General features: G+C 37.2%; 1 protein-coding gene across 1 annotated transcript in view; it reads right to left on the bottom strand.

The window, feature by feature from the left end:
* Window positions 1–24,931, bottom strand: part of shisa8b (shisa family member 8b) — a 57,312-nt gene that overhangs the window by 17,337 nt on the left and 15,044 nt on the right. The window contains exon 2 of the mRNA XM_059324909.1: window positions 14,026–14,150. Within this exon, the coding sequence (XP_059180892.1) occupies window positions 14,026–14,150 (125 nt within the window). The remainder of the gene's footprint in view (window positions 1–14,025; window positions 14,151–24,931) is intronic.

Consider the following 24,931-nt stretch of genomic DNA (forward strand, 5'->3'; position numbering starts at 1 on the left):
TTACGTAATATCTCCTCTCCCAGTGGGACATGCAGGCAGCGGCCGATTACGGTGTACAACGGGAAGATCAGGCTTCCTTTGTATCATCTGTCTGAATGATTCAGGAGTGTGGAAACAATGAGGGACAAAGAGAACGACGTGGTCCAGAGTGGAGGTGGTCACGTGTGTGTTCCAGTGGTGGAAGGACTCCGACCCTTTTACTTCTATTAAACCTCTGGAGTCCAAGAGATTTTGGTTCAAATTTGTCAGCTTCCTATGCATTAATTTCTGTCTCTGTTTAGCATCTTTCAGTCTGTCCTTACATCACATGCATGGCTCCTTTTTCTCCACACAAACTTGGCTATCAGTCAGATTTTTCATTTTATTTTAATGAACAAAGTATAAAGACACAGGTGTCTATGGAAATGTACCATTTTTTATTTTTATTTTTACCATTTATACCCACAAAAAACGCAGAAAAAATAATAAATAATAAAACTACAAAACATCATCCAAATCCACAAATTTTTATTGTAGTCATTTTGTGTCTTTGTAAGTCTTTTTGTGTCTTTTTTTTGGGTCATTTTGTGTCTTTTTTGTTCATTTTGTGTCTTTTTTTTTGTCATTTTTTGTCTTCTGTGTTTTGTTGGTCATTCTGCATGGCTCCTTTTTCTCCACACAAACTTGGCTATCAGTCAGATTTTTCATTTTATTTTAATTAACAATATAAAGTATAAAGCTGCCAGAAACCAAAAATACAAACAAAAGACACAGGTGTCTATGGAAATTTACCATTTAATTTTTCTTTTCTTTTTACCATTTATACACACAAAAACAGCAGAAAAAAATAATAAGTAATAAAACTGCAAAAAAAAATAAAAATAAAAATAGTAATAGTTTTCATTGTAGAAAGAAAATTTTAAAAATGGTCTAGAAACATAAATGGCACACTGTTAAAGCTCCTATGATTGCACTTTAACTGGCTTTCTCAGCTTGTCTACATATCATATATAAATAAAGTTATTAATGTAAATAAAACATGTGTATTTTTAATAAATAGATGGACTCCAGAGGGTTAAGTAAAACTAACAATACCACAATGACAAAATAATAATAATGCATTTTGGTGGGATTTTAAATGCAGGAATTGTACTTGTATTTACAGTATGAATAGTAAAAGTACTCAGTATGCAAAACGGCCCCTCTCAGTGTTAAATTATGGACCTTCAAATTTCCATCAATTGGGAGCCCTCAAGGTCTTGAAAGATTTTTTTTTTTTTTTTATCTTATGCAAACAAGATAAAGATGTGTGCACATAAGTTTTTTTTATGCTGCAAGAAAAAATAAATGTTTCTGGCTATTTATACTAACACATACGTCATTATACATACAATTCGGTACTGTTAGCTTTAAAACACTCATATGTGTCGTTATGGGTGGTATTGACAATCGGTCTATTCTGTCGTTTAGGTTGGAGATCTTGTTGTATGGACAACATGATAAAGATATTATTTCATATATGAATACCTCCAATCAGGCAATTACTCTGCAACTGAGAGATGCTCTCTCTCTCTCTCTCTCTCTCTCTCATATATATATATATATATACATATATATATACACTACTGGTCAAAAGTTTTAGAACACACCAACTTTTCCAGAATTTAATTGAAAATGATGCAGTTTAATGTCTCAGTGTATTCTGAAATTAGTGCACATTTGCAACATTTAAAAATTTTTATTTTGGACTAAAGGAGTAAAAAAAGACACAAAATGACAAAAAAGACACCAAAAGACACAAAATGACTAAAAAAAAAGACACAAAATGACCAAAAAAAGACACAAAATGACTAACAAAGACATGAAAAGAATTAAAAAATGGACAAAATAGCCCAAGACTCCATAGAGTTAAGTTGTTAACCCATTTCTTGTTCCCTGAAAAAGGCCTACTTGCATAATTCTGAAATGTACATTATTTTTCAGTTTTGGTTAAGCTTACCTTTTTTTATTTACCTCTGGCAGTTCACCACTTACCTTTGTACCCTTTCAAGCTGTTCATTTGACATGAACTGCTTGAATTTCAATAAAAAACTGGAATAATTGGGGTGTTCTAAAACTTTTGACCGGTAGTGTATATATATATATATATATATCATTATAAGAGGTATAATTAAATAAGGAAAGAATAATAAAACTATAATAGAGTACACTCTCGATTGTGTCAGAACTGATGGCTTCTCTGTACTTGTTCTTTTTCAAAAAAGACATCACTTGATAATAAATAATAAAGCACCGGACATTCTGTGATTAGTGGGTTCTTTTTAAGAAGAGAACGATGTGTTTTTCTCCTATCATGTAAAGTACGAGGTTATCAATAAATAACGGCGTTATTTCACTCTGTGCTTTCACTTCCCCGCTTGTCTGGAAGTTGTTAACTGAATTTTAGCAAAAGCACTAATGATGGCAAGACACGATGCATTTTCAGGTCAGCGACTGAAGACTCAGAAGGAGTTGAAGAAGTTTTGATAAAATGGGATTCCTCTCTTACACACACACACACACACACACACACACGCACGCACACACACACACACACACACACACACACACATTCTTGTACTTCTATCTTTGTGAGGACCCTCATTGGAACAGTGAATTCCCTTGCAAGGTTATAATAGTTTTGGATTTCAAATTCAGTTAGTTTTTATACATTTTTAGAGTGAGTTTGCTAGTTTTAGTTTAATATTTTTTTTTTAAATGCTTTAGTTTTAGTTTAGTTTTCATTATTGTTAGTTTTAGTTTTTTGTAATGGGGTATTTGTTGGGTGGGAGATTAAAAGAGGTCACAGTAAATTTTGCCTTTATTTTCTTTGTTTTGAATAGTTTTGAATTTTTCATTAGTTTTAGTTTTAATTTTTGTCGTGAATTTTTGTTTTCAAATTCAGTTAGTTTTTAGAGTGAGTTTGCTAGTTTTAGTGTAGTTTTTATTAGTTTTAGTTTTTTGTAATGGGGTATTTGTTTGGTGGGAGATTAAAAGAGGTCACAGTAAATTTTCCCTTTATTTCCTTTGTCTGATCCATCTTCATTATGTATGAAAAAAGTTGACAAACACAAAAACGGAGGATATTTTCACTATAATTTTAGTTAGTTTTGTAACCACACAATACAGTTTCAGTTAATTATCATTGTCATGTGACCTTTAACCCTTAAAACAAAGTCTGAAATCTCAAAAAACCCTTTAAAGAAGTGAGGACCGGCCGAAATGTCCTCACTTTGCAAACATGTCCTGACAAACATGTTGGTTAAAAACATGTTGCGGTCCTCACTATGTAGGAAGTACAAGAACACACACACACACACACACACACACACACACACACACACACACACACACACACACACACACACACGCGCACACACACACACACACACACTCTTGTACTTCTATCTTTGTGAGGACCCTCATTGGAACAGTGAATTCCCTTGCAAGGTTATTATAGTTTTGGATTTTTCATTAGTTGAGTTAGTGAATTTTTGCTTTCAAATTCAGTTAGTTTTTATACATTTTTAGAGTGAGTTTGCTAGTTTGAGTTTAATATTTTTTTTTTAAATGCTTTAGTTTTAGTTTAGTTTTCATTAGTTTTATTGTTAGTTTTAGTTTTTTGTAATTGGGTATTTGCAAAAAAGCCTTTAAAGAAGTGAGGACCGGCCGAAATGTCCTCACTTTGCAAACATGTCCTCACTCTGTTGGTTAAAAACATGTTCCGGTCCTCACTATGTAGGAAGTACAAGAACACACACACACACACACACACACACACACACACACCTGTACCATCTGCCCTGATGTGCTATTGTGAGTGCTCATGGCCGTGAAACACAAAGAAAAGCATCGAGGTCAACACTTGTTTCTGTACACGGTGTGTGTTTTGTGTATAAACGTGCATCTCCGAGTGTGTGTTTGTGCATGAACCGATACATAAAAGGAGTCTTAAGTGCCGAGGGGGAAGTAATAAAGGAGAGAGTGCCTGGCGTGGCGTCTGTCATCACCCAGATGAAATATGAACGTCCCTGAGAGAGAGAGCGACGGTACGAAGAGGCAGACTGAAGCGTGGAGAATAAAGCGAGAAAGCAGATGTCTGTCATCAGTGAGATCATATGTGAAAGTCTGTTTGCATCATCATTTACTGCTGCAGAGTCAGAGCAGACAGACACAAACCTCTCCCACCCCTACGTACACTGTAAAAAATGTTTGTAGAAATGACAGTAAAACACTGTCAAATTATATCAGAAATAAGGCGTGAAACTAAAAATGTAATATCACCGTAGTAGACACTTTTAATTACCGTAAATCAAAGAATAGCACAAAACTTTTACTTTTTTCTGTCATAAACTTTAGAAAACACAGTTTTGCTGTAAAAATATTAGATTTTTCATTTAAAATGAATGGAGAAATACCATAACGTCACAAGGACGTAACTGCCCTAAAAATAATAGCAGACCAAAGGACCTAACAAAGGACCTAAAATGACCAAAAGAGTCACAAAACGACCAAAAAAAGAGACAGAAAACGACCAAAAGAGACACAAAACCATCAAAAAAGACACAAAATGACCAAAAGAGACACAAAACTATCTAAAAAGACACAAAATGACCAAAAAAAAGACAGAAAACGACCAAAAGAGACATGAAATTATCAAAAAAAGACACAAAATGACCAAAAAAAAATACGTAAAATTATCAGATGAGACACAAAATTACCAAAAAGAGACACAATAGGGATATAATGGCAAGTGATTTTTCAGTCTAAATGATAGATTTAGCTGATATTTACATTTAAATTTACAGTAGAAAACCCACTCACTGTATTTTTTACGGTAAAGTTCTGGCAACCACAGCTGCCGGTATTTTACCGTAAATTAAACAGAATATTTTTTACAGTGTACTTCATAAACCCTGCTCTGTGCGATCTGCTGAGTTGGTCGTACACATGCCTTTTGCCAGAATAATCAACATGACATGAGCAGAGGAGCAAAGATTCAAACCGAGATCATTAATTTACAAGAATAAGTAGCTTGCCTCTCATGACCCCCGGGGGAAGAGTTGAGAGTGAAGGAAAAACATTTTGGAAGAGACGAGTGCTCCAAAAAAAAGCAACTCTTCTGACAGCTGGGGTTTAAGAGAAGAAAAGGTGAGATTTGAGTAAGGAAGAGTGATTTGTTACTGGGTCATGCTACCTCTACAGTCGTCTTTGATAAATAGGTCATCGCTTTCTGCTTCAAGCTTTCTTTCTTTGCATTGAGTAATGTTTGTTGGGGACTTTTAGGCCAAACTTTAGCCTCAGATAATATTAGCTGCTGATGGTTCATGTATATCTAAAAAAAAAATGTCTCTGATTTCTGGCATCCTGACACGTCTAAGTGTAAAATTAACAGTGAAACAAACGAAAGTCAGATTGTATCTCTGAGTTAATGGCCCTCATAAATTGAACACACCATAAGGCGTTACGTTAAGAACACATTAGACTCGCCTTCAAAATAAAAGCAAACACATGTAGCTTTCAAAATACACTGGAAAAAAAATGTTTTGGCCCTGTAATTATTATTTCAATCATCTATATAAATTCTACAAAGAAATACGAATCCAGTGCTTTTACTTTAAAATAGCGGTTTTTCATGTAGTGCATTACTTAGTGATTGTTTGTTATTATGTGTCCTCAGTTTTGTCTGTAAATTGACGAAATCATTCGTTCCAAGTAATATTCACTAAACCAGTTCATTGGCTTCATTAGTTGATATTTCCAAGTAAAATGTAATTGAGGTGAATCTGCAATTTACTTGTGTATTTTCATTTTGTGGTTCTATTAAATAAATATTACTTAGGCCAAACTTTAGCCTCAGATAATATTAGCTGCTGATGGTTCATGTATATCTTAAAAAAAATGTCTCTGATTTCTGGCATCCTGACATTTCTAAGTGTAAAATTAACAGTGAAACAAACGGAAGTCAGATTGTATCTCTGAGTTAATGGCCCTCATGAACTGAACGCACCATAAGGCGTTACGGTAAGAACACATTAGACCAGCCTTCAAAATAAAAGCAAACACTCCCCCCCACTTTCAGCAACAAACATCGCCGGTAAAACAGAGGATTAATGTCCAAGAGTTTCACTAATTTACATTGCAGCGCACATAGAGAGTCCAGCGTTTGTTGTAAGCTAATGGTGCATTCAAGGTCTATCAGAACTTTCAAAGTTGTTCTGAGCTCCAAGTTCCGACTCTCAAGATCCGACTTTCAGTGTAAATTGAACACACCATAAGGCGTTACGGTAAGAACTTGTTAGACCCGCCTTCAAAATAAAAGCAAACACATGTAGCTTTCAAAATAAGAGCACTTGGATGTGTTAGCAGAGTCCACCAAAGAATTTACAAGAAGACTGTTAAAATATGATGCCTTGAATGAAAAGGAACCCTTATTCTCCTTTACAATAATTCATTAAAATATGCAATGATTAAGATGGAATAGTGGCATTAGAATGTGCGAGAGGCACCAAATTTAGGCTTTTAGGGCAACATTTTTTCGAGTGAGCATGCCCCCGGACCCTCCTACTTTGTTTGGGTCCCCCCATCATAGTCTGAGAAAATCCTGTCGGAAACACTGGTTCTAAAGGCTTGACAGACTGGACAGATAAGAAATTGCCCAGCGGTATGTTCAGGGTGATGAAAGGAGGAGAGATGTTTTTGGGTCCTTCATTGAGTCAGCTTCAAGTCAGTAAATTTGTTTGGCTGCACTGGGAATTTCATGTACAAACTTCTTTTTATTTATGTCAATATGTTGGTTGTTGTTTACACTACAGTTAATTTAAAAATGTTGAAATAAAACATATTTTGGTTAAGGCATGGAGTGGAAAAATAACTCATTGAACTAATTGAAATCAGTTGCTGACAGCTTCGTCCCTACTGACCATAGATAAGTACCTAATAAAACCCCACAAAACCTTTTGTAAAATAAAGCTTTTCTTTTTTTCAAAAAAATGGCTTGGCTTTACAGTGAATGGGAGCAGGCTTTGTAAAACCTGCTTCCAATCAGTTCACATGTGTTTAATTACTGCGTGTGTAAAGAGCATTACTTTTTCCAAAGGCCTCTCTGTCGGCCATCTTGTCTACTATGGAAAAACCAATACTGTTCATCTGTATTCTGCCCAGGCAATCTATGTTGTGTTCCACTTTCTCCTGTGGCTCAATTAGGGAACATTTTGCATTACATTTTGTTTTTGCATACTCATACAGGAAGTGCCAGCTTACATTTGCAATCTTAGACAAAAAAAAGAAAAGAAAAAAGATTCTAATGCAACAAACAGAGGTGATTCACAACGTGATTCACTGACGTGTCAACCTTCAAATGTCAACCTGTGAGTTTTCTTAAAACCATGTTATGACCTAAAACAATACATGTGTAGACGGCTGACTTGTTATACAACAATCTTCAGGCAAAGTTGTTTGTAAGGAACTTTTTTCCTTTCAAACAATACCTGTCATTGTGAGTTTGGATGCGACATTAGGATGAGGATTTGTTTTGTTTTATTGGCAAAAAGGAGCCCGCTGGAAAAAGTTTTTTTTTACCATCTGTTTTTATTGATTGCAAAAAGCCAGTGGACATTTTCCTCCTCTGGGAAGAAGCGGGTGTAATGTGCCTAAATATGGACCTCATTAGCATCAATAGGTATGATCATCAACACTGATATCCCTGCCAGGTCCCCTGCCTTTTCCTCTGCTGTCACTTCTCATTAAGAAGTGGACTCACTCATGTCCCACGCCTACATTTATTTTGTATTCAATCAAAATTCTTTGCTTCATGATGATTTTCTTTGCTTTGAACAACATGCAGTAGTTTGAGAACATCTAGCTCCCCAGAAGCTGCATGTCCACGTCAATCCCAAAACAGTTGGTGGTTCTCAGTGGTGGGAGGTTTAAAATGTGTCTGTCTACAAAGAAATAGGACTTAAAGCTTTGGGGCACTAACAGCAGGAATGGCAGGAGTGAGCTCAGAAAAAGGAGGTGAAGTGAAAACATGGAAGGGTGTAGGAGTGACTGAAAAGTGCACATGTAGGCTAGTAGACTGAGAATAAAGCAGAGGAGAGTGTTGGGCAGTAACACATTATTTAGTGAAAAAGTTATGGTAATGTGTAAAGAATTACAATTTAGAACATCGGTAGTAATACTAGTAGCTCCAAAGTAGTGGTAGTTTTATGCTGTATTTTCTTAAGTCTACTAAAAGAGCTAGTTTGTTAGCTGGCTTGTTAATGTTCGCCACTAATGTTAGCCTACCTAAAACATACTGGATCAAAGGAGGACGGCTCATAACATAAACACTCCCTGTCTCGGAAGTGGACGTGTTGGAAAAAAACATAAAGTATAATTCATTTTTATTTTGGGCATATATTAATATTCATTGATGTTAGCTTAAAATGTTGACACAGTTTGGCTATCGCTAACACTGTCCCTAGATCTCTTGAGAGTTTGGCTATGCTAACGCTTTTGTATTGCAAAAAATATTTTAAAATAACTTGCCATACTTCCCAAGGATCTATACTAAATATGCAGACATAATTCACAGTAATAATTTTTCTGTAAGTTTACCGTGTTCATTTTAGAAGTTCAAATTAACTTCCAGCTATTATGGTATTCACTGTATTGGAAGTGGAAATTTACACTTTTTGCGTTTTCAGAAATGGCAGAGGCGATGGAAGTCCTGAGGACGGTTCAAACAGTTCGACAGTTTAAAGTTTTATTGTAACTTTAGTCGTATAAAGTTTTCCAATCCGAGAAAAATGTTCCCCACGGCCTCATCTTTTCCTCTGTACCTTGCACCCGCCTGCTAGATTGCTAAATAGTTAGCTTCATTGGCCTCCATGTTGCTATGGCCTTGCACCAATTTTCTCACCGAGGATCACTATGAATCTGGGGGGGGGATATGTCCCGACAAACATCGCCGGTAAAACAGAGGATTAATGTCCATTAGTTAGACTAATTTACATTGCAGCACATAGAGAGTCCAGCGTTTGTTGTACGCTAATGGTGCTACATGAATCAGAATTTTTTATGTTGTTCCAAGCTCCAAGTTCCGACTTCAAGATCCAACTTTTAGTGTAAATTGAACACACTGTAAGCGTTACGGTAAGAACGTGTTAGACCCGCCTTCAAAATAAAAGCAAACACATGTAGCTTTCAAAATAAGAGCAAATGGATGTGTTAGCAGAGTCCAACACAGAATTTGCAAGAAGGCTGTCAAAATATGACAGCTTAAATGAAACAGAAGAACCCTTATTCTCCTTTACAATAATTCATTAAAATATGCAATGATTAAGATTGAATAGTGGCATTAGAAAGTGCGAGAGGCACCAAATTTAGGCTTTTAGGGCAAAAATGTTCTCCGGGGGAGCATGCCCCCGGACCCCCCTACTTTGGGTCCCCTCATTATAGTCTCAGAAAATCCTGACAGACAAGAAATTGCCCAGCAGTATGTTCAGGGTAACTGACCTAACCACTTGAACACCGTATCGCTACAACAGCATATCGTCTACAGGACTCCCCAATCTCTGAACCATGACCCACTGTTGTGAACAAGATTCTGTAGATTTTCTTTGCAACCAAGCTCTACAAGCAGTTAATTTCACCAGCAGAGATAATGTTATCTACTGAGATCAACTGATATGTGTCCATTAATATTTATGATTTAACTGCAGAGCCATGAAGATCTGCAGTATCTGATTATAACAGACCAGTCACTCAGGTTACCCTACGGAATGAATTTAACTTTAACTTCCCTTTTTTTAGTTATTTCATCATAACTTTTTGTATATGTGCAGTTTGGTGCTTCCTACTGTAAGAGAGATGCCCACGAGGCACACAGTTTTTTGACCGCAGAAATGTGATGTATAAGTTGGAAATATAACTATTTGTTTAAGAAAGAAGTATACCTTTGTTTGGAAATGTTACAATAAACTAAATTAATTGATACACGGAAACTGGACATTTCATTTGGAACCTGGTCTCACAGGAATCCGTGAAATAGCCACGGATTCGCTCAACTCAAAATCCGTGGAATAGCGACGGAATCACTCAAATTTCCGTGAAACTGACACGGATTTCGCTACAATGCAAGTTAGTGACAGTCATATCCCGTGGCTATTCCATGGATATTTTTTCCTATTGGTTTGTTCCAAGTAACGTGACTTTCAAGGTCCCGGCAGTCAGAACAAAAAACATGGCGGACAGTTCTCTCATTTTTTGTGAAAAAATCAATATTTTGACTTTGAGTTTCTGCATAAAAATGGATTTTGATCACATTTCTAGCGAGAAATATATGTTTTATTTTCTAAATATTCACTCAGTGAATGTACATAATCACTTTGTGTGTTGGAATAGCCACGGGATATGACTGTCATTAACTTGCATTGTAGCGAAATCCGTGTCAGTTTCACGGAAATTTGAATGATTCCGTGGCTATTCCACGGATTTTGAGTTAACCCTTTGATGCACAACATGGGTCTAAAGTGACCCGACTGAGTTTTTAATTTTCTATATCTTTGCAATAAATTAATTTCATCATTCAGTATTCCAGGTTTTCCTCAATCAATTTGTTTTTGATTATCATACATCCTAATTTTTTGTCTTTCATTTCTTACTTTTTGCATAAAAACCCTTTTATTATCACTACGCTTCTAATGCACAACATGGGTCAAAAATGTCATTATGGGGTATTGTGTGTATAATTTAAAGGAAAAATGAATTTAATCAATTTTGGAATAAGGCTGAAACATAAAAAAAATGTGGAAAAAGTGAAGGGCTGTGAAAACCTTCCAGATACAGTGTATGTGTGACAAAATGATACATAAACATGTTAAATATATTAAATATATGAGTGTGGAAAGTAACTATTTGAAACAAATGACTATTATTATAGTATTAGGTCATTTAATTTTAAATCAAATTTGGATGAATGAGTCATTTTTGACCCATGTTTTGCATCAAAGGGTTAAGCGAATCCGTGGCTATTTCACGGATTTCTGTGAGACCAGGTTGTTCTTTTGTGCGCGTAAAACACTATACACGGTATCTCATCATACGAGTGGCATCTTTTTTGAGTAGCAACGGGGTCACTACACTACTGTGCTGCGTGCTCTGTGGACACCAGCAACAGTCACTCAGGGGATGAAAACAATCAGACTGCCCAACAAACATCTTTTTTTAATGTTTGTTCCAGTGTGCAAATCTGCTGCCCCTTTCAAGTCAATGAAACACTATGGATTAAAGGGTCCACCATATGCAGTATGCCATATCATGCCATTAGCAGTGTGTGAAATTCAACATAGCACGAGATGAGAGATGCACTCAGCAGGGAGTCTCTCATATCAAAATCTCCATCCCTTCCCTCTGCACACTCACATGTTCACATGCAGGCACGTGAAAATGCATACTAATCTATACACATAGGGACACACTGTCAGTTACTCTTTCACAAAGACAAAACTAGTCCAGACATTAAAAATATAATGACACCTTTGCTCTTAACCCTGACTTAGTAAAGAGTGGCATGTACCTGGTGGAGATCAAAGCCATGCAGGCTGCTCTATCAACATGTTTAAAGTGTATGGAAAATGGCACATGCTGCCTGTAGGGGTGCAGCCTGATTACATTAACATACTAATTAAACGGTGTGTGTGTATGTGTGTGTGTGTGTGTGTGTGTGTGTGTGTGTGTGTGTGTGTGCGCACGTGCAACAAGCATGTGTTCTACTTCCTGATGAAGATGCTCTATTGTTCAATCTCACTCTGTTCTTTCCCCTCAGCCCAAAATAAGTCCAGGCAGCAGCAACAATTTTTAGCAGACGAAACATTTAAAATATTCTACAATCTGTGTGTAGATTGCAAAAAAAAATGTGTTGATGAATCGATGTCCATACAATTGCCAACAGCACTGAGAAACTGTGTCAATAGAACCAAATTAACCCCAAATAAAAGGGGGGAAGTCTCCGGCAGTCATTTCACAGCTGCTGCTGCAATAATTATTTGCAGGAAAAAAATAACTTGCTTAATTAGTGTGAGATTTATATAGACTGTGGGTGTTTTCCGGATAGTAATCCCATTGCAAAGAGTCAGAAAATGCAGAGCGGGGCTTGTAGAACCTGATAATGTAATAAATTCCTGATAATGTAATAATCCCGATAATGTAATAAAAATCTGCACTTGAGTCCATTGAAAATGTAATAAAACCTGATAATGTAATAACTTCCCGATAATGTAATAAAGTGCATTTCCCAATAATGTAATACACTTTTTTACCAATAATGCAATAAAGTATAACATTAATGGGAGGTTATTACATTATCAGGTTAGCCTTCATTTCCCAAGTCCTGATAATGTAATAATTCCCCAATATTGTAATAATTTAACAGCAGACCACCCATTACTTGGGTTCAAGTAGTGATACTGTGTATCACCTCTAGCTCAAGAGCTCTAGCGCCACCAACAGGTCAAAGTTGAATGTTTATTAACTTTTGACCCGTTCATCCGTTTTTCACCAACGAGGTATCCATGACAACGAATGCATTCAACAGCTTCTTGAAATCTAAAGGTGCTTGGTGTTATACTTTGTTACATTATTGGTAAAAAGTGTATTACATTATTGGGAAATGCACTTTATTACATTATCGGGAAGTTATTACATTATCAGGTTCTACAGGGCTAACATGCTTTTCATAATAAATATAATGTAAAATTTGAGTATAGTGGTGTGTGTCAACTGCATAGTATGTTGATTTTGTGCGTGCAAGAAATGCCTGGATAGGATAGGATAGGATGCATCATTTCTGAGGATGAAACATGAGCATGCTAGATAAACTGAATGGCCTGACTGTCTGATGGCAGATTGCAATGCAACCATTAGCCATAGCAAAAAAAGTTCATCAAAATGTGAAAAAAATGGACTTGAGGTAAATGTGTGTTGTGTGCGTCAGTTGTGTGTATAAAAACATTTCAGTAGTGTGTGTGTGGAAGCATTTCAGTTGTGTGTGTGGAAGCATTTCAGTTGTGTGTGTGTGGAAGCATTTCAGTTGTGTGTGTGGAAGCATTTCAGTTGTGTGTGTGTGGAAGCATTTCAGTTGTGTGTGTGTAGAAGCATTTCAGTTGTGTGTGTGTGGAAGCATTTCAGTTGTGTGTGTGTGGAAGCATTTCAGTTGTGTGTGTGTAGAAGCATTTCAGTTGTGTGTGTGGAAGCATTTCAGTTGTGTGTGTGTGGAAGCATTTCAGTTGTGTGTGTGTGGAAGCATTTCAGTTGTGTGTGTGTGGAAGCATTTCAGTTGTGTGTGTGTAGAAGCATTTCAGTTGTGTGTGTGTGTAGAAGCATTTCAGTTGTGTGTGTGGAAGCATTTCAGTTGTGTGTGTGTGTGTGTGTGTGGAAGCATTTCAGTTGTGTGTGTGGAAGCATTTCAGTTGTGTGTGTGTGGAAGCATTTCAGTTGTGTGTGTGTGGAAGCATTTCAGTTGTGTGTGTGTGGAAGCATTTCAGTTGTGTGTGTGGAAGCATTTCAGTTGTGTGTGTGTGTGTGTGTGTGGAAGCATTTCAGTTGTGTGTGTGAGGTTATTACTATAGTGGGTGAATGTGGATAAAATGATTAGAAATCATAGCGAGTGACGTTGTCTGTCTTATGACATATTATCCCAGCTCATATTTGCAATTAATAAACTGCAGATAAAGAAGTTAAGAATTTATGGATGGATGGATTTTCAGCTCTGTCATGAATATTGAATGGGGTACAGCTCATTCCATGTTGCACCATGCATTATGCAAATTCAGAAAAAGTCATTTTGTACTTTTTTGTCATCTGGCATGGGAATGTGATTCTACACACATAAACACAAAGAATGTCAGAGTTTTCTACTGCTGATAGTAGAACTGGTGGTTTAAAGTATGTTAGCCTGAATTTATCTGTGTATCGTGTGTGTGTGTGTGTCTGTGTGTGTGTGTGTGTGTGTGTGTGTGTACTCACCACTCCTGCTGCGCAGCATCCTGGCTGAAATGCCGTTGGCTCTCCCTCCGCTGGGCGAACCGGCCGCGGCGTTTTCCACCGAGCTCACCTCACCTCCCTGCTGCTTCAGCAGGTCAGTCAGTGTCCTGGAGACCAACACACACACACACACACACACACACACACACACACACACACACACACACACACACACACATAGAACTTAGTGCACAACTTAGTTTGATCTCCAGTGAGTCAAGGTTTAAGATTTGAATGACAGAATAAAGGAAAAGCTCTGATTACTTGCACAACAATCAGGAAGACGGTGGCACATAACTCATTTTTCATATAATTCTTTAATTTGAATAATAGAAAAAAAGTGATGAAATTATTTGTTCACACTAGAGTAGTTGAACTTCCTGATTGCAAACACTGTAACAAATTGCAAACAGCAATTGAAAACAGCGAAATTGTGACAATAACATGCTATTTTCCATTACAACAGTAAGTGAACTGTAGAATTAACAGGAGCATGCTGCCAGTATTTTACTGTTTACCATCTGTCAGTGAATGAGAAAACAAACATCATCTGTTATCCAGATGTGTACAGTGGGTCCGCGGAAAGGGCTTTCCTGAACATCTGTAACACACACACACACACACACACACACACACACACCAAACACACACACCTAATGACACAGATGAAAGCACTTGATCTACGTCCCCTCATCCCAGGGGGAGGAGGGTGTTTTCACCACGAGTGGATGCTGCCTGTGTGTAAATGTGTGTGTGTGTGTGTGTGTGTGTGTGTGTGTGTTTGTGTGTGTGTGTGATAAGAGCTGGTGATGTGTAAGTCAGCATGTGCATGTGGTCAGCAAACTTCTGAAGCCGTTTTGATGTGTTATATTTTTGCCTCTGTTGCTATTTGCTTAATATTAGTTATATCACAGAATTGACCATTTTAAGCAATGGTTATAAATAAGGTTGGGTAAAAAAAAGGTATTCTCTTTAAGGGAAGAACTGGAAGAACGTATCCCGCTTAATAAAATACATGAGCAATAAATAATTTTTAAATCAACAAAACCAAACATACGGAGAATTTTAGGCAGAGGATTGCAATTTTCTGGCCGATCACTGATTTTTAAAAAGCCTGACCTGCCGATTCTGTTTTTTGTATAACTCACAGCATAAACCTTCAATGTTTGAATCTTATTTTATTGAAAAACAATAACACAGCAGTATTTCACAATGTCTGAGGTAGTTGATAAAATATTGAACTTAAAATACATAGCAAAAATTTCCAGTACAAACTCTCAAAAGAACTGCAACCATAAATAAAGTCTCCTGAGTTTTTGGTTTTGTTATATGACAACAAGAACAAATGCCCAAATGCAGCAGCTTTGTGGCTATTCAAATGTTAAAATAAACAGCAAATAGATAAAAATAGATGTTAAAATAAATAGCAAATAGAGATAAGATCGCTAGATAAGATTGGTTTGATGTAAAAGAATTGGCCGATCGCTGATCCCTCAAAATTAAAGAAATCGTTCCGATCAATCGGTGCACCCCTCATTTTTGGGTATTGACAAGATGGGAAATACTCCCCTGTAAGTAGTTACACAAGCTTTTATTGTGAAAGGAGTGGATATAGTATGTGCTGAGGCTTTGATAAGCGACCTATGTGGATTTTTTATTTTTGGGATACCCATGAATTCCAGTGTATTATTTTCATAGAGAGTCATATAAAGATGTTCATGAGAAGAGCCTGGGCTAAGCTAAGCATTCCAGATGTCCCTCTCACCAGCAGTGTTTTCCAGCTCTTCCTGGGGGACCCTGAAGGCATTAACCAGGCCAGAAGAGATAAACTCTTCAAGGTGTTCTGGGTCTACCCTGGAGACTCTTATTGAACGTGCCTGGAAACTCCAAACAGGAAGCATTCTGCATTCAGATGCCCAGACTACCTACAATGGCCGTTTGGGCCCTAACTCTCTCTGAGAAACTCCTCCTGGAGGTCCAGACTCCTCATACAGGAGCTGCTGTAGCGCACTAACAGGCTCTGCTGCAGCAGTTTGTGTACAATAAGCGAGCAAAGTTGTTCATGATTAGATTACTGTTGGACTGAAGTGAGAGGTGTGTTTCTGATGGTACACTCCACCTCCTTAATAATAATAATAATAATAATAATAATAATAACTTTATTTATAGAGCATCTTTTAAAAACAGCAGTTTACAAAGTGCTTTGACAGAGAGCAGTTAATCACAAGGAGAATGATGCCATAAGGCTAAAAACAATTATTACACTAAAAGAAAATCAATAAAAGCCGGAACAGCAACAATCACAGACATTCTCAGATATAAATATAAATAAAAGGTAAAAGGAGTAAAAAAGTAAAAAGTGAAGAAGTAAAAAGGAGTGGTGAGATAGAAACCAGACCTAAAAGAGTTTTAACCCTTAATAGGGCACTCATTGAGAATATACAGCCAGAATGTGGACTGTGGAATATGTAAAAAAAACATATGGACCCGGGGGAGGGGGGTAATATTTTGAGAAAAAAGTTTACTGCTTTTTCCACTTTTTTCTCGTAAATCTGCGACTTCTTTCGCGCAGATTGCCTCATGAGTCATGAGGAGATGATTTAGGCAAAAAAAAACAAATTTTGACAAAAAATGACTTAGGCGATTATTTTTACAGTGTGACGATATGTGGCCCTGTGGTAGTGTCAAAATTGTGGCCCCCTCCAGCATTTAAGTTGCCCATCCCTGGCTTAGCCAAACCCAGAGGGGCCAAAACATACTACTTTTCTTCTTCTGCACTCCACGGTCAACATCCTGAAATACTGGTTTTATTTCTGTCCTTATGTGTTGGCTAAGACTCATATTTACTAAAAGATGCTCATCTTCAAGCTGTGTTTGTGAGTGTTTTGTTGTGTGTGTCCTCTACGAAAGAAAATCCAGTCAGCTGTATTTGACTAGCGGCCTTTTAGCTGAGCGACATACGGGCAAGATTTACTGCAATATGGTCGTGTTTGGACTGAGGGCTTGTTGTGTTTAGATGTAAGAAATGCAAAGGACCGATGGCATCTCACACACACACACGCACACACACACACACACACACACACACACACACACAGACACTCTCTTGAACATCTTGAACAGTACTTTGACTTTCGATTCATTAATTCACTATCAGCTAAATACACACTGGCCAACCATCCTAAACCTTCTTCTCACTGCTTATGATGTCACCACACACACACATAGACACACGTACACACACACGCACACACACGCACACTCATCACTTTGAATAAACACGTTTCTTCTCCCTGTGCGTTTGCTGAATTTACAGTGTTGATGGTATTCACTCCCTTGATCAATAATTCAAACACTGGTGCCTCTATTTCGCTAACGAAGCTCATGCGTTTAGTCCCTTATACCACACACACACACACACACACACACACACACACACACACATAGAGATAAGCACAGGTACACAGAACACACACAAGCTAGAGTATGGTCGACCTGACAAAGACAGCCAGGGGCAGCTTGTTCACACTCAACCTGCCAAATAGAAAAGTGAGTCCCTTTGGCCTCTTCTCTGATCATCTACAAAGTGTTTGCGTGTGTGTGTGTGTGTGTGATGATCTCAGAGTAACAGTGTCACACAGAGTCTCCTGCAGGGACTTTGGTGATGACATGAAGCTATTCTGGTGTCAGATATCTTGCTTGTTTGTGTCTCATGTAGACGAAAAGTCCACGTGTGAACTGTTTGTTGTACAGTTTAATTTTTTGCTCTTTATGCATATGACTCCTATAATCAGTCTATAATAAACTGTGTTGGGAAAATAAAGACACTAAAATAAAGGTACAGTATGTAATTTTTGGAGAAAGAGTTGATTATGGAGTCTGATTCCCAGGTTGTCAGTTACAGACACAAAGCATCAGTATTTGACTCCACAATCAGCTCTCTCAAGAATTACATACTGCACCAATAGCCGTGTTTCCTTTAGGGAGAAGAGTGTCCACCGGGAAAGTCTCTTGCCCTCTCTAATGTCCGCTCACTCTGCGTGTCTCCACTGCAAAAAGGCCCCCAGAGGGATTTATGAGACTCTGGAGGCGACGTATGGCTTTCGATCATCGTGACGGATTAAACACGGGAGACGCAACTGTGGCCGCCGTCGCTAGCTGTGCACAAAGTCAGCAGCTGATCATAAACAAAGCAGCATGGCTAATTAGGCACAGCGTCTCCCCTGATCATAAACATCGTGATCGTGAATTATCCAGCATCGTTAACTGTGCACAGAGTGTCCGGTGCTTGTTGTAAACAAACAGAGATCACTAAGTGAACACCTCCTGCACATCCTAGACTGTAGGGGAAAAAATCTCCCGTCCATGTAGTATGCACAAAATATATATATATATATATATATATTTCATACAAACAAACAAACAAACAGTTGCATTAACTAACTGACATTTAAAGAGTTTAAATTATGATGATTAGTGAATATTTAGTTGTTATGATTAGGACCGTTGTTGGTTAAAAACTGTAACTCAGCACAGTGGATGAAAATATTAATATAGTGTCTTTTTATAGCTGTTTTAGCAGCGGGACATTTTTGTTTTCTATGGTAAGACGAGGGAGTTTTTGCTTTTAAATCTGACAGTGCACAAAAACATAAAAATGCATCAACATCAGCATCAATTTATTTTTAAAATTGACATTTAAAATGTTAAAATACTGAAAATATTTCTACTAATCTAATCTAGTCTTTAGTTATGATCAGGACTGAAGTTGGTTAATAGATTTAACTCGGTGAAAATGGAGAATACTGTTAAGGCAAGTGCTAGGGAATAGTGTCCCCTAGTAATCCCACAGTGCTTTTAAAATTATCCATTCTTCTTTTAATTTATTCTACATTTAATTTTTTTTTGTTTGTTTGTTTCTTCCACCTTTGTCAATTCTGTATTTAATTGCACTTTTATGTGAAGCACTTTGGTGCGGCTCAGCCGTCTGTAAATGCACCATATAAATAAATTTGACTTTGATGTTAACCCATTAAAGCCTGGAAAGCGGATATGTCGTTTTGTAGTATTTGTAGTTTTTTTCCACCTATTTTCAGTCTCTTGGCCAATGAAATGCATCAGAATACATGTGGGGTTGCAATGCAACATGAGACTTTTCCAGAACTTTGAAATCATCACCAAAAAAAGACACAGAATTACCAAAAAAGACACAGAATTACCAGAAAAGACACAAAATTACCAAAAAAAGACAGAATTACTAAAAAAAGACACAAAATTACCAAAAAAAGACACAGAATTACAAAAAAAAGACACAGAATTACGAAAAAAGACACAGAATTACCAAAAAAAGACACAAAATTATCAAAAAAGACACAGAATTACCAAAAAAAGACATACAATTACTAAAAAACTTCAGGTTTTAGGTTTATTTTAAAATCGCCCAAAGGTTTTGCAGGCATTTTTTCCAGGTGTTTTAGGCCTAAATGGGTTGATATATAATTTTATGGCAGGTTTTGGATATCAGGGCAACTTATTATATGTCTGGGCTGCAGGGTTAACAACAGTAAAGGGCTAATCCACCCTAAAACACAATAATTCTGTTAAAAACATAGACATGAATGGTGTATTTCTGGGCCTATTTTTGGGTTGTGGGGATCCACTCAGTGAATGAAATAAAGTGAACACTAAAAAAAGACATTATTGATATTATAACAAGAAATAAGACTCATTCAAAACCACTCCACTCTCTCTTTGTGGAGCCTTATTTTGGAAGAGAATATTATGTTCATTCATTCAAATCAACTCAGCTGTTAATCATCTTATTGTGAATCCTTTCACTGTGTGTGTATTAGATTATGACGTGATTTGTCCCCTCCTAAACATTGGCATTGCTCAACAAAAAGACTTTGCTCCCCTTCTGCAAATATGTAAATCACTTCCTCTTGTCTTTTTTTTTCATTTTTCAATTCTTTTTCCTTTCAGTCTTCTTCTTCTCCCTCTCTCTTTGCCCCCTCCTCACCTAAACTCAGCCCTAAATCTGTCTCTTTCTCCTCTCCCCTCCCCTCTTTAAACCATATCGTTTGTCTTCCTTTCCCTCTCTTCTCCTCATCCCCTCTCTGACTCATTGCCGTGCACAGCCTCGGGCTTCCACGCACTCTTCTCTTGGCTCGCCGCTCAAACAACTTGCTGATTTGGACTTTTAATCTGCAACAAAAACTGCACCTGTCTCGGGGCTATGTAGTGTTTATGGAGCGTTGGCTGAGCTTCATGAGAGTTTCTGCGGATGCCTTTGAAAGAGTGAAGATGGCCGCGCGGCTGGTTGAAAGATTAAGACTGGCAGGGTGGGATGGATTGACAGAAATAGCTAGTGGTGGCTCAAAATGATCATGTTTGAATCAGTGATATTATGAATGAACAGGTGCATGGTTGTTAATAAATTGCAGCCTGGATTAGTTTCCATATTGTCAAAACCTTCATGATGTCATTATAATCTATCATCTGGTTTTGGCCTTTTTTCTGTGTTAATAAGGTTGTTTACTCATCTCTCCAGCTAGGCGAAACTTTGTCAAAGTGGACAAATAATGCATGTAAATATAGTGACACTTAACCCTCTATGGCAGGGGTCTCAAACTCAAATTACCTGGGGGCTGCTGGAGGCAGTATCAAAATGACCAAAAAAAGACACAAAATTACTAAAAAAAAGATACAAAATGACCAAAAAGACAAAAAAAAAGGCACAAAATGACAGGAAAAAACCTAAATGACCAAAAAAAGACACAAAATTACTAAAAAGGAGACACAAGATTACCAAAAAAAGACACAAAATTACTAAAAAAAAAGACACAAAATGACCAAATAATACACAGAATTACCAAAAAAGACACACAATTATTTAAAAAAAAAGACACAAAATGACCCAAAAAAGACACAAAATGACTAAAAAAGACACACAATTATTTAAAAAAAAAGACACAAAATGACCCAAAAAAGACACAAAATGACTAAAAAAGACACAAAATGCCACGCAGATGGTTGAAAGCAGGTTGAAAGATTAAGACTGGCAGGTTGGGATGGATTGACAGAAATAGCTGGTGGTGGTTCAAAACCATCACGTTTAAATCAGTGATACTATCAATGAACAGGTGCATGGTTGTTAATAAGTTGAGCCCGGATCAGTTTCCATGTACTGTCAAAACCTTCATGATGTCATTACAATCTATTGCCTTTTTTCTGTGTTAAAAAGGTTGTTTACTCATCTCTCCAGCTAAGCCAAACTATTTCAAGCAAACTTTGTCAAAGTGGACAAAAAATGCATGTAAATATAGTGACACTTAACCCTCTATGGCAGGGGTCTCAAACTCAAATTACCTGGGGGCTGCTGGAGGCAGTATCAAAATGACCCAAAAAAGACACAAAATTACAAAAAAAAAGACACAAAATTACAAAAAAAAGACACAAAATTTGGCAAAATAGATAATTAAAGGGACCTTCCATACACAACACGGTAAAGTGGCATTCATATAAAACTCACATTAAACTTTCATATCAAGGTGGGGGCCACAAAGTATCGTCACGAGGGCCGCAATTGGCCCGCGGGCCGCAAGTTTGAGACCCATGCTCTATGGTACGGTGTTGCCCTCAGGCAACATTCCCATTTTTGGCCTGTCAAATTTCTACAATGCATGTTTTTGAGTGATGAGATACTTTAAAAAAGAGGGAAGAGTATAGGGAACCAATAGCAATGCTTTAATTTGTCACATGACTTCCAGGAGGCCATATTGAAACACTTTTTTGCAGCATTTTCCAAAGGAAACAGCTTTGCCATTTTGCGCCACAAAAAGTCACTCAAAACATAATTTCCTGGCCCTTTTCCATCTGGAAAAAAATATTTTCCTACTGATAGGTGAGTAAACTTTCATTTTTGATAGTTTCATACACTTAGACTGTAGACATTCATTTCAATTCAGACAAGAAACCGGTTAAAAAAGGTCCTTTTATAATGTTTTTAAATTTAAAATGTTATGTCTTGTACCCTGTTGAAGCTACTGAATCTTAAATTATGTTAAAATTAGTTTTAAAAACTTTCTTTTTCACTTGTGCACCGTTATGGTACAATGTTGCCTACGGACAAAAAAATAACAATTATAAAATTTCAGAATATGTTTATTTAGTCAATTTTAAGACAAAAAAACATTTTTTCCTTACTGGCATCATAATGCGTACCATAGAGGGTTAAACCCTCTGAAACATCACAACCCACCAGCAGGTTTGGTTTGAAAGCCACGTGTTCTTTTTAAAAATGCCAAAACTACACCATTTATCATAGCCAGAAACAAATATCCAACAATCCAATGAATCAGGAATAACAACCAAATCACTTAATTCTACATGTTTCATTTAAAAATTTCCTCAAAATAACGGATCCTGTAAAAAGGTGAAGCCATGGATGATTTGCCTGAGACCAACAGTCACACAGCAAACTTTGACTGAGCTGGAGTCTGTTTACACAGATCAGAGAGGAGAGGACAAGAGATGTTGTAAAATATAGACAGTTCAATAAGGATAGCATGTGGATGGCCCTTTCTCCCAACCACTTCTGCCAACCACAACTGTATTTTACTAGCCTGGGTATACCCAGACTGCCTTGCGCGCTCGATTTCATTTCGAACTGCCAAAGGGTCTGGCAACCAGGGAGGTTTCTTAGCCCTGTTTTAGGGATCCAATCACAGAGCGGGGAGGGACGGCAAGACGATGACGCGTACTACCCGGCAGACGGAAGCTTGTAGTTTTCTTACGGATCCAACATGGCTGCTGCAGACGCGAAACTCTCTTTAGCTGTAGATGGTGTTTAAAATAGTTTAGAGCGAAAGTTGAAAGGCGAAAGGTCTCTCGGCGGCTCCGCTGTCCCCCGGCTCGTATCGAGATCACCGACGTTACGGTAGCGGGGCTAATAGCGGTAGCGCTACGCTACCGTTATGGCGTTACGGTAGCGGGGCTATTAGCTTAAATCAGTGGATGTGTGTGGCTGAATGACATGAGGGGGAATAAAGCGTGAAAATAAATAATCTTGCAGAAAGCGAGAACTGGAGAAGCAAAGCAGCAAGCAACACTCTCTCACAGACACACACACAACAAACATCCATTTCTGTTGCTCTACTACGTCATCTGGTATATCTGATCTGATTGGCTAAGAGCTACCTACAGACGCTTTGATAGACATTCTAAGCGCCCAATAAACGGCTCCGGAGGATCGTAAACCACGCCTCCTCTACGGAGAAATGAGCGGTTGGTTCCCAGACTAGATCTCATTTGAGAGTAGTCTGGTGTTAGCCAGGCTAGTATTTTACCATCAATTAAACAGATTTTTTGTTTTTACAGTGCAACCTCCAGGTGACCTCTCCCAGGACTCTTTTTGTCCTCTCCAACATGTTACATAAGAGCGATGAGCCTGAGATGTGTGGGATCATCAGGACTCTCCCATCACATTACAGCCACATTGAGATGAGACTCTGCTAATGTCCTGTAACAATCAATTACTCCGCCCAGATCACCCACAGCCCAACACACAACTAATATCACAGAAATCCTCTCTGAAACAGTGACCCCATTGATTACACCAATGTAAATCGTCCTGAATACATACATCTACATTCAGGACATACATGACATGCTTCCTGTACATCCTCATGTCCTGTTCATGCATTAATGCACAAATTATTGATCCTGTAACTGCACGAGCACATGCACTTTCACAAATATGCTATTTTATCTCTGGGGTTCTGGTTAACCCTCTGGAGTCCATTTATTTATTAAAAATAACATGTTTTATTTACAGTAATAACTTTATTTATATATGATATGTAGACAAGCTGAGAAAGCCAGTTAACCCTCTGGAGTCTCCAAAAGCTCCAGGTCCAGACTTCTTCATGACATCCAGACTAGAAAACAAAGCAGCGTGGAGCCCTACTGTAAATTTACCTCTAAAGTTCTGGCTGTAAACTCCATGAGGCCAGTTTCAGTTTGATGATGATATACCAAGTAAAACTGGAGACAAGCTCAAATATATTTAGTATAAAATGATAGAACTGGATGTAACCCTCTTATATGTTAGATTTGAAAACTTTGTTCACATTTGCAACATTTAACATTCTTTATTGAGCATGATAGTGTTTTGAAAGTTAAAAAAAGATTAAAAATCACATTTTATGTTGGACTAAAGGACTAAAAAAGACACAAAATGACCAAAAAAAAGACAGAAAAAGACACAAAATGACAAAAAAAAGACACAAAATAACCAAAAAAAGACATAAAAATACTTACAAAGACACAAAAAGACATGAAAAGGATTAAAAAATGGACAAAATAGGCTCCGACCCCAGAGGGTTAAAGTTCAATCATAGGAGCTTTCACAGTGTGTCATTTGTGTTTCTAGACCATTTTTAAAATGTGAATTTTCTTTCTACAATGAAAACTATTACTATTTTTAATTTACATGCAAATAGACTGTTTTGTAGTTTCATTATTTATTACTTTTTCTGCTGTTTTTTGTGTATTTCATCTTTAATATTAAACAACACAAAACCATAGAAACACAAAATTTATAAAAGTGGCTTGTGTCTAAATAATTCCCAAAAAAAAATTGTTTCTACTTTTAGTGTTTTCTCCACTAAAGTCTTTTTGTTCAAGACTTCTACAGGTTTTTATCAAAAATGAATATCATCACAAAAGCATTTTTTACACATAGATATATCTAAAACATTCAGATTACATTTTAGCAGGTAAACAGAGAAATAAATTGGTACATACTGGTACATTGTTAATACGTGTTTTTTAATTTACATGCGAATAGACTGTTTTGTAGTTTCATTATTAATTATTTTTTCTGCTG

The sequence above is a fragment of the Centropristis striata genome, chromosome 21, assembly GCF_030273125.1.
Source record: "Centropristis striata isolate RG_2023a ecotype Rhode Island chromosome 21, C.striata_1.0, whole genome shotgun sequence".
In the NCBI taxonomy this organism is placed as follows: domain Eukaryota; kingdom Metazoa; phylum Chordata; class Actinopteri; order Perciformes; family Serranidae; genus Centropristis; species Centropristis striata.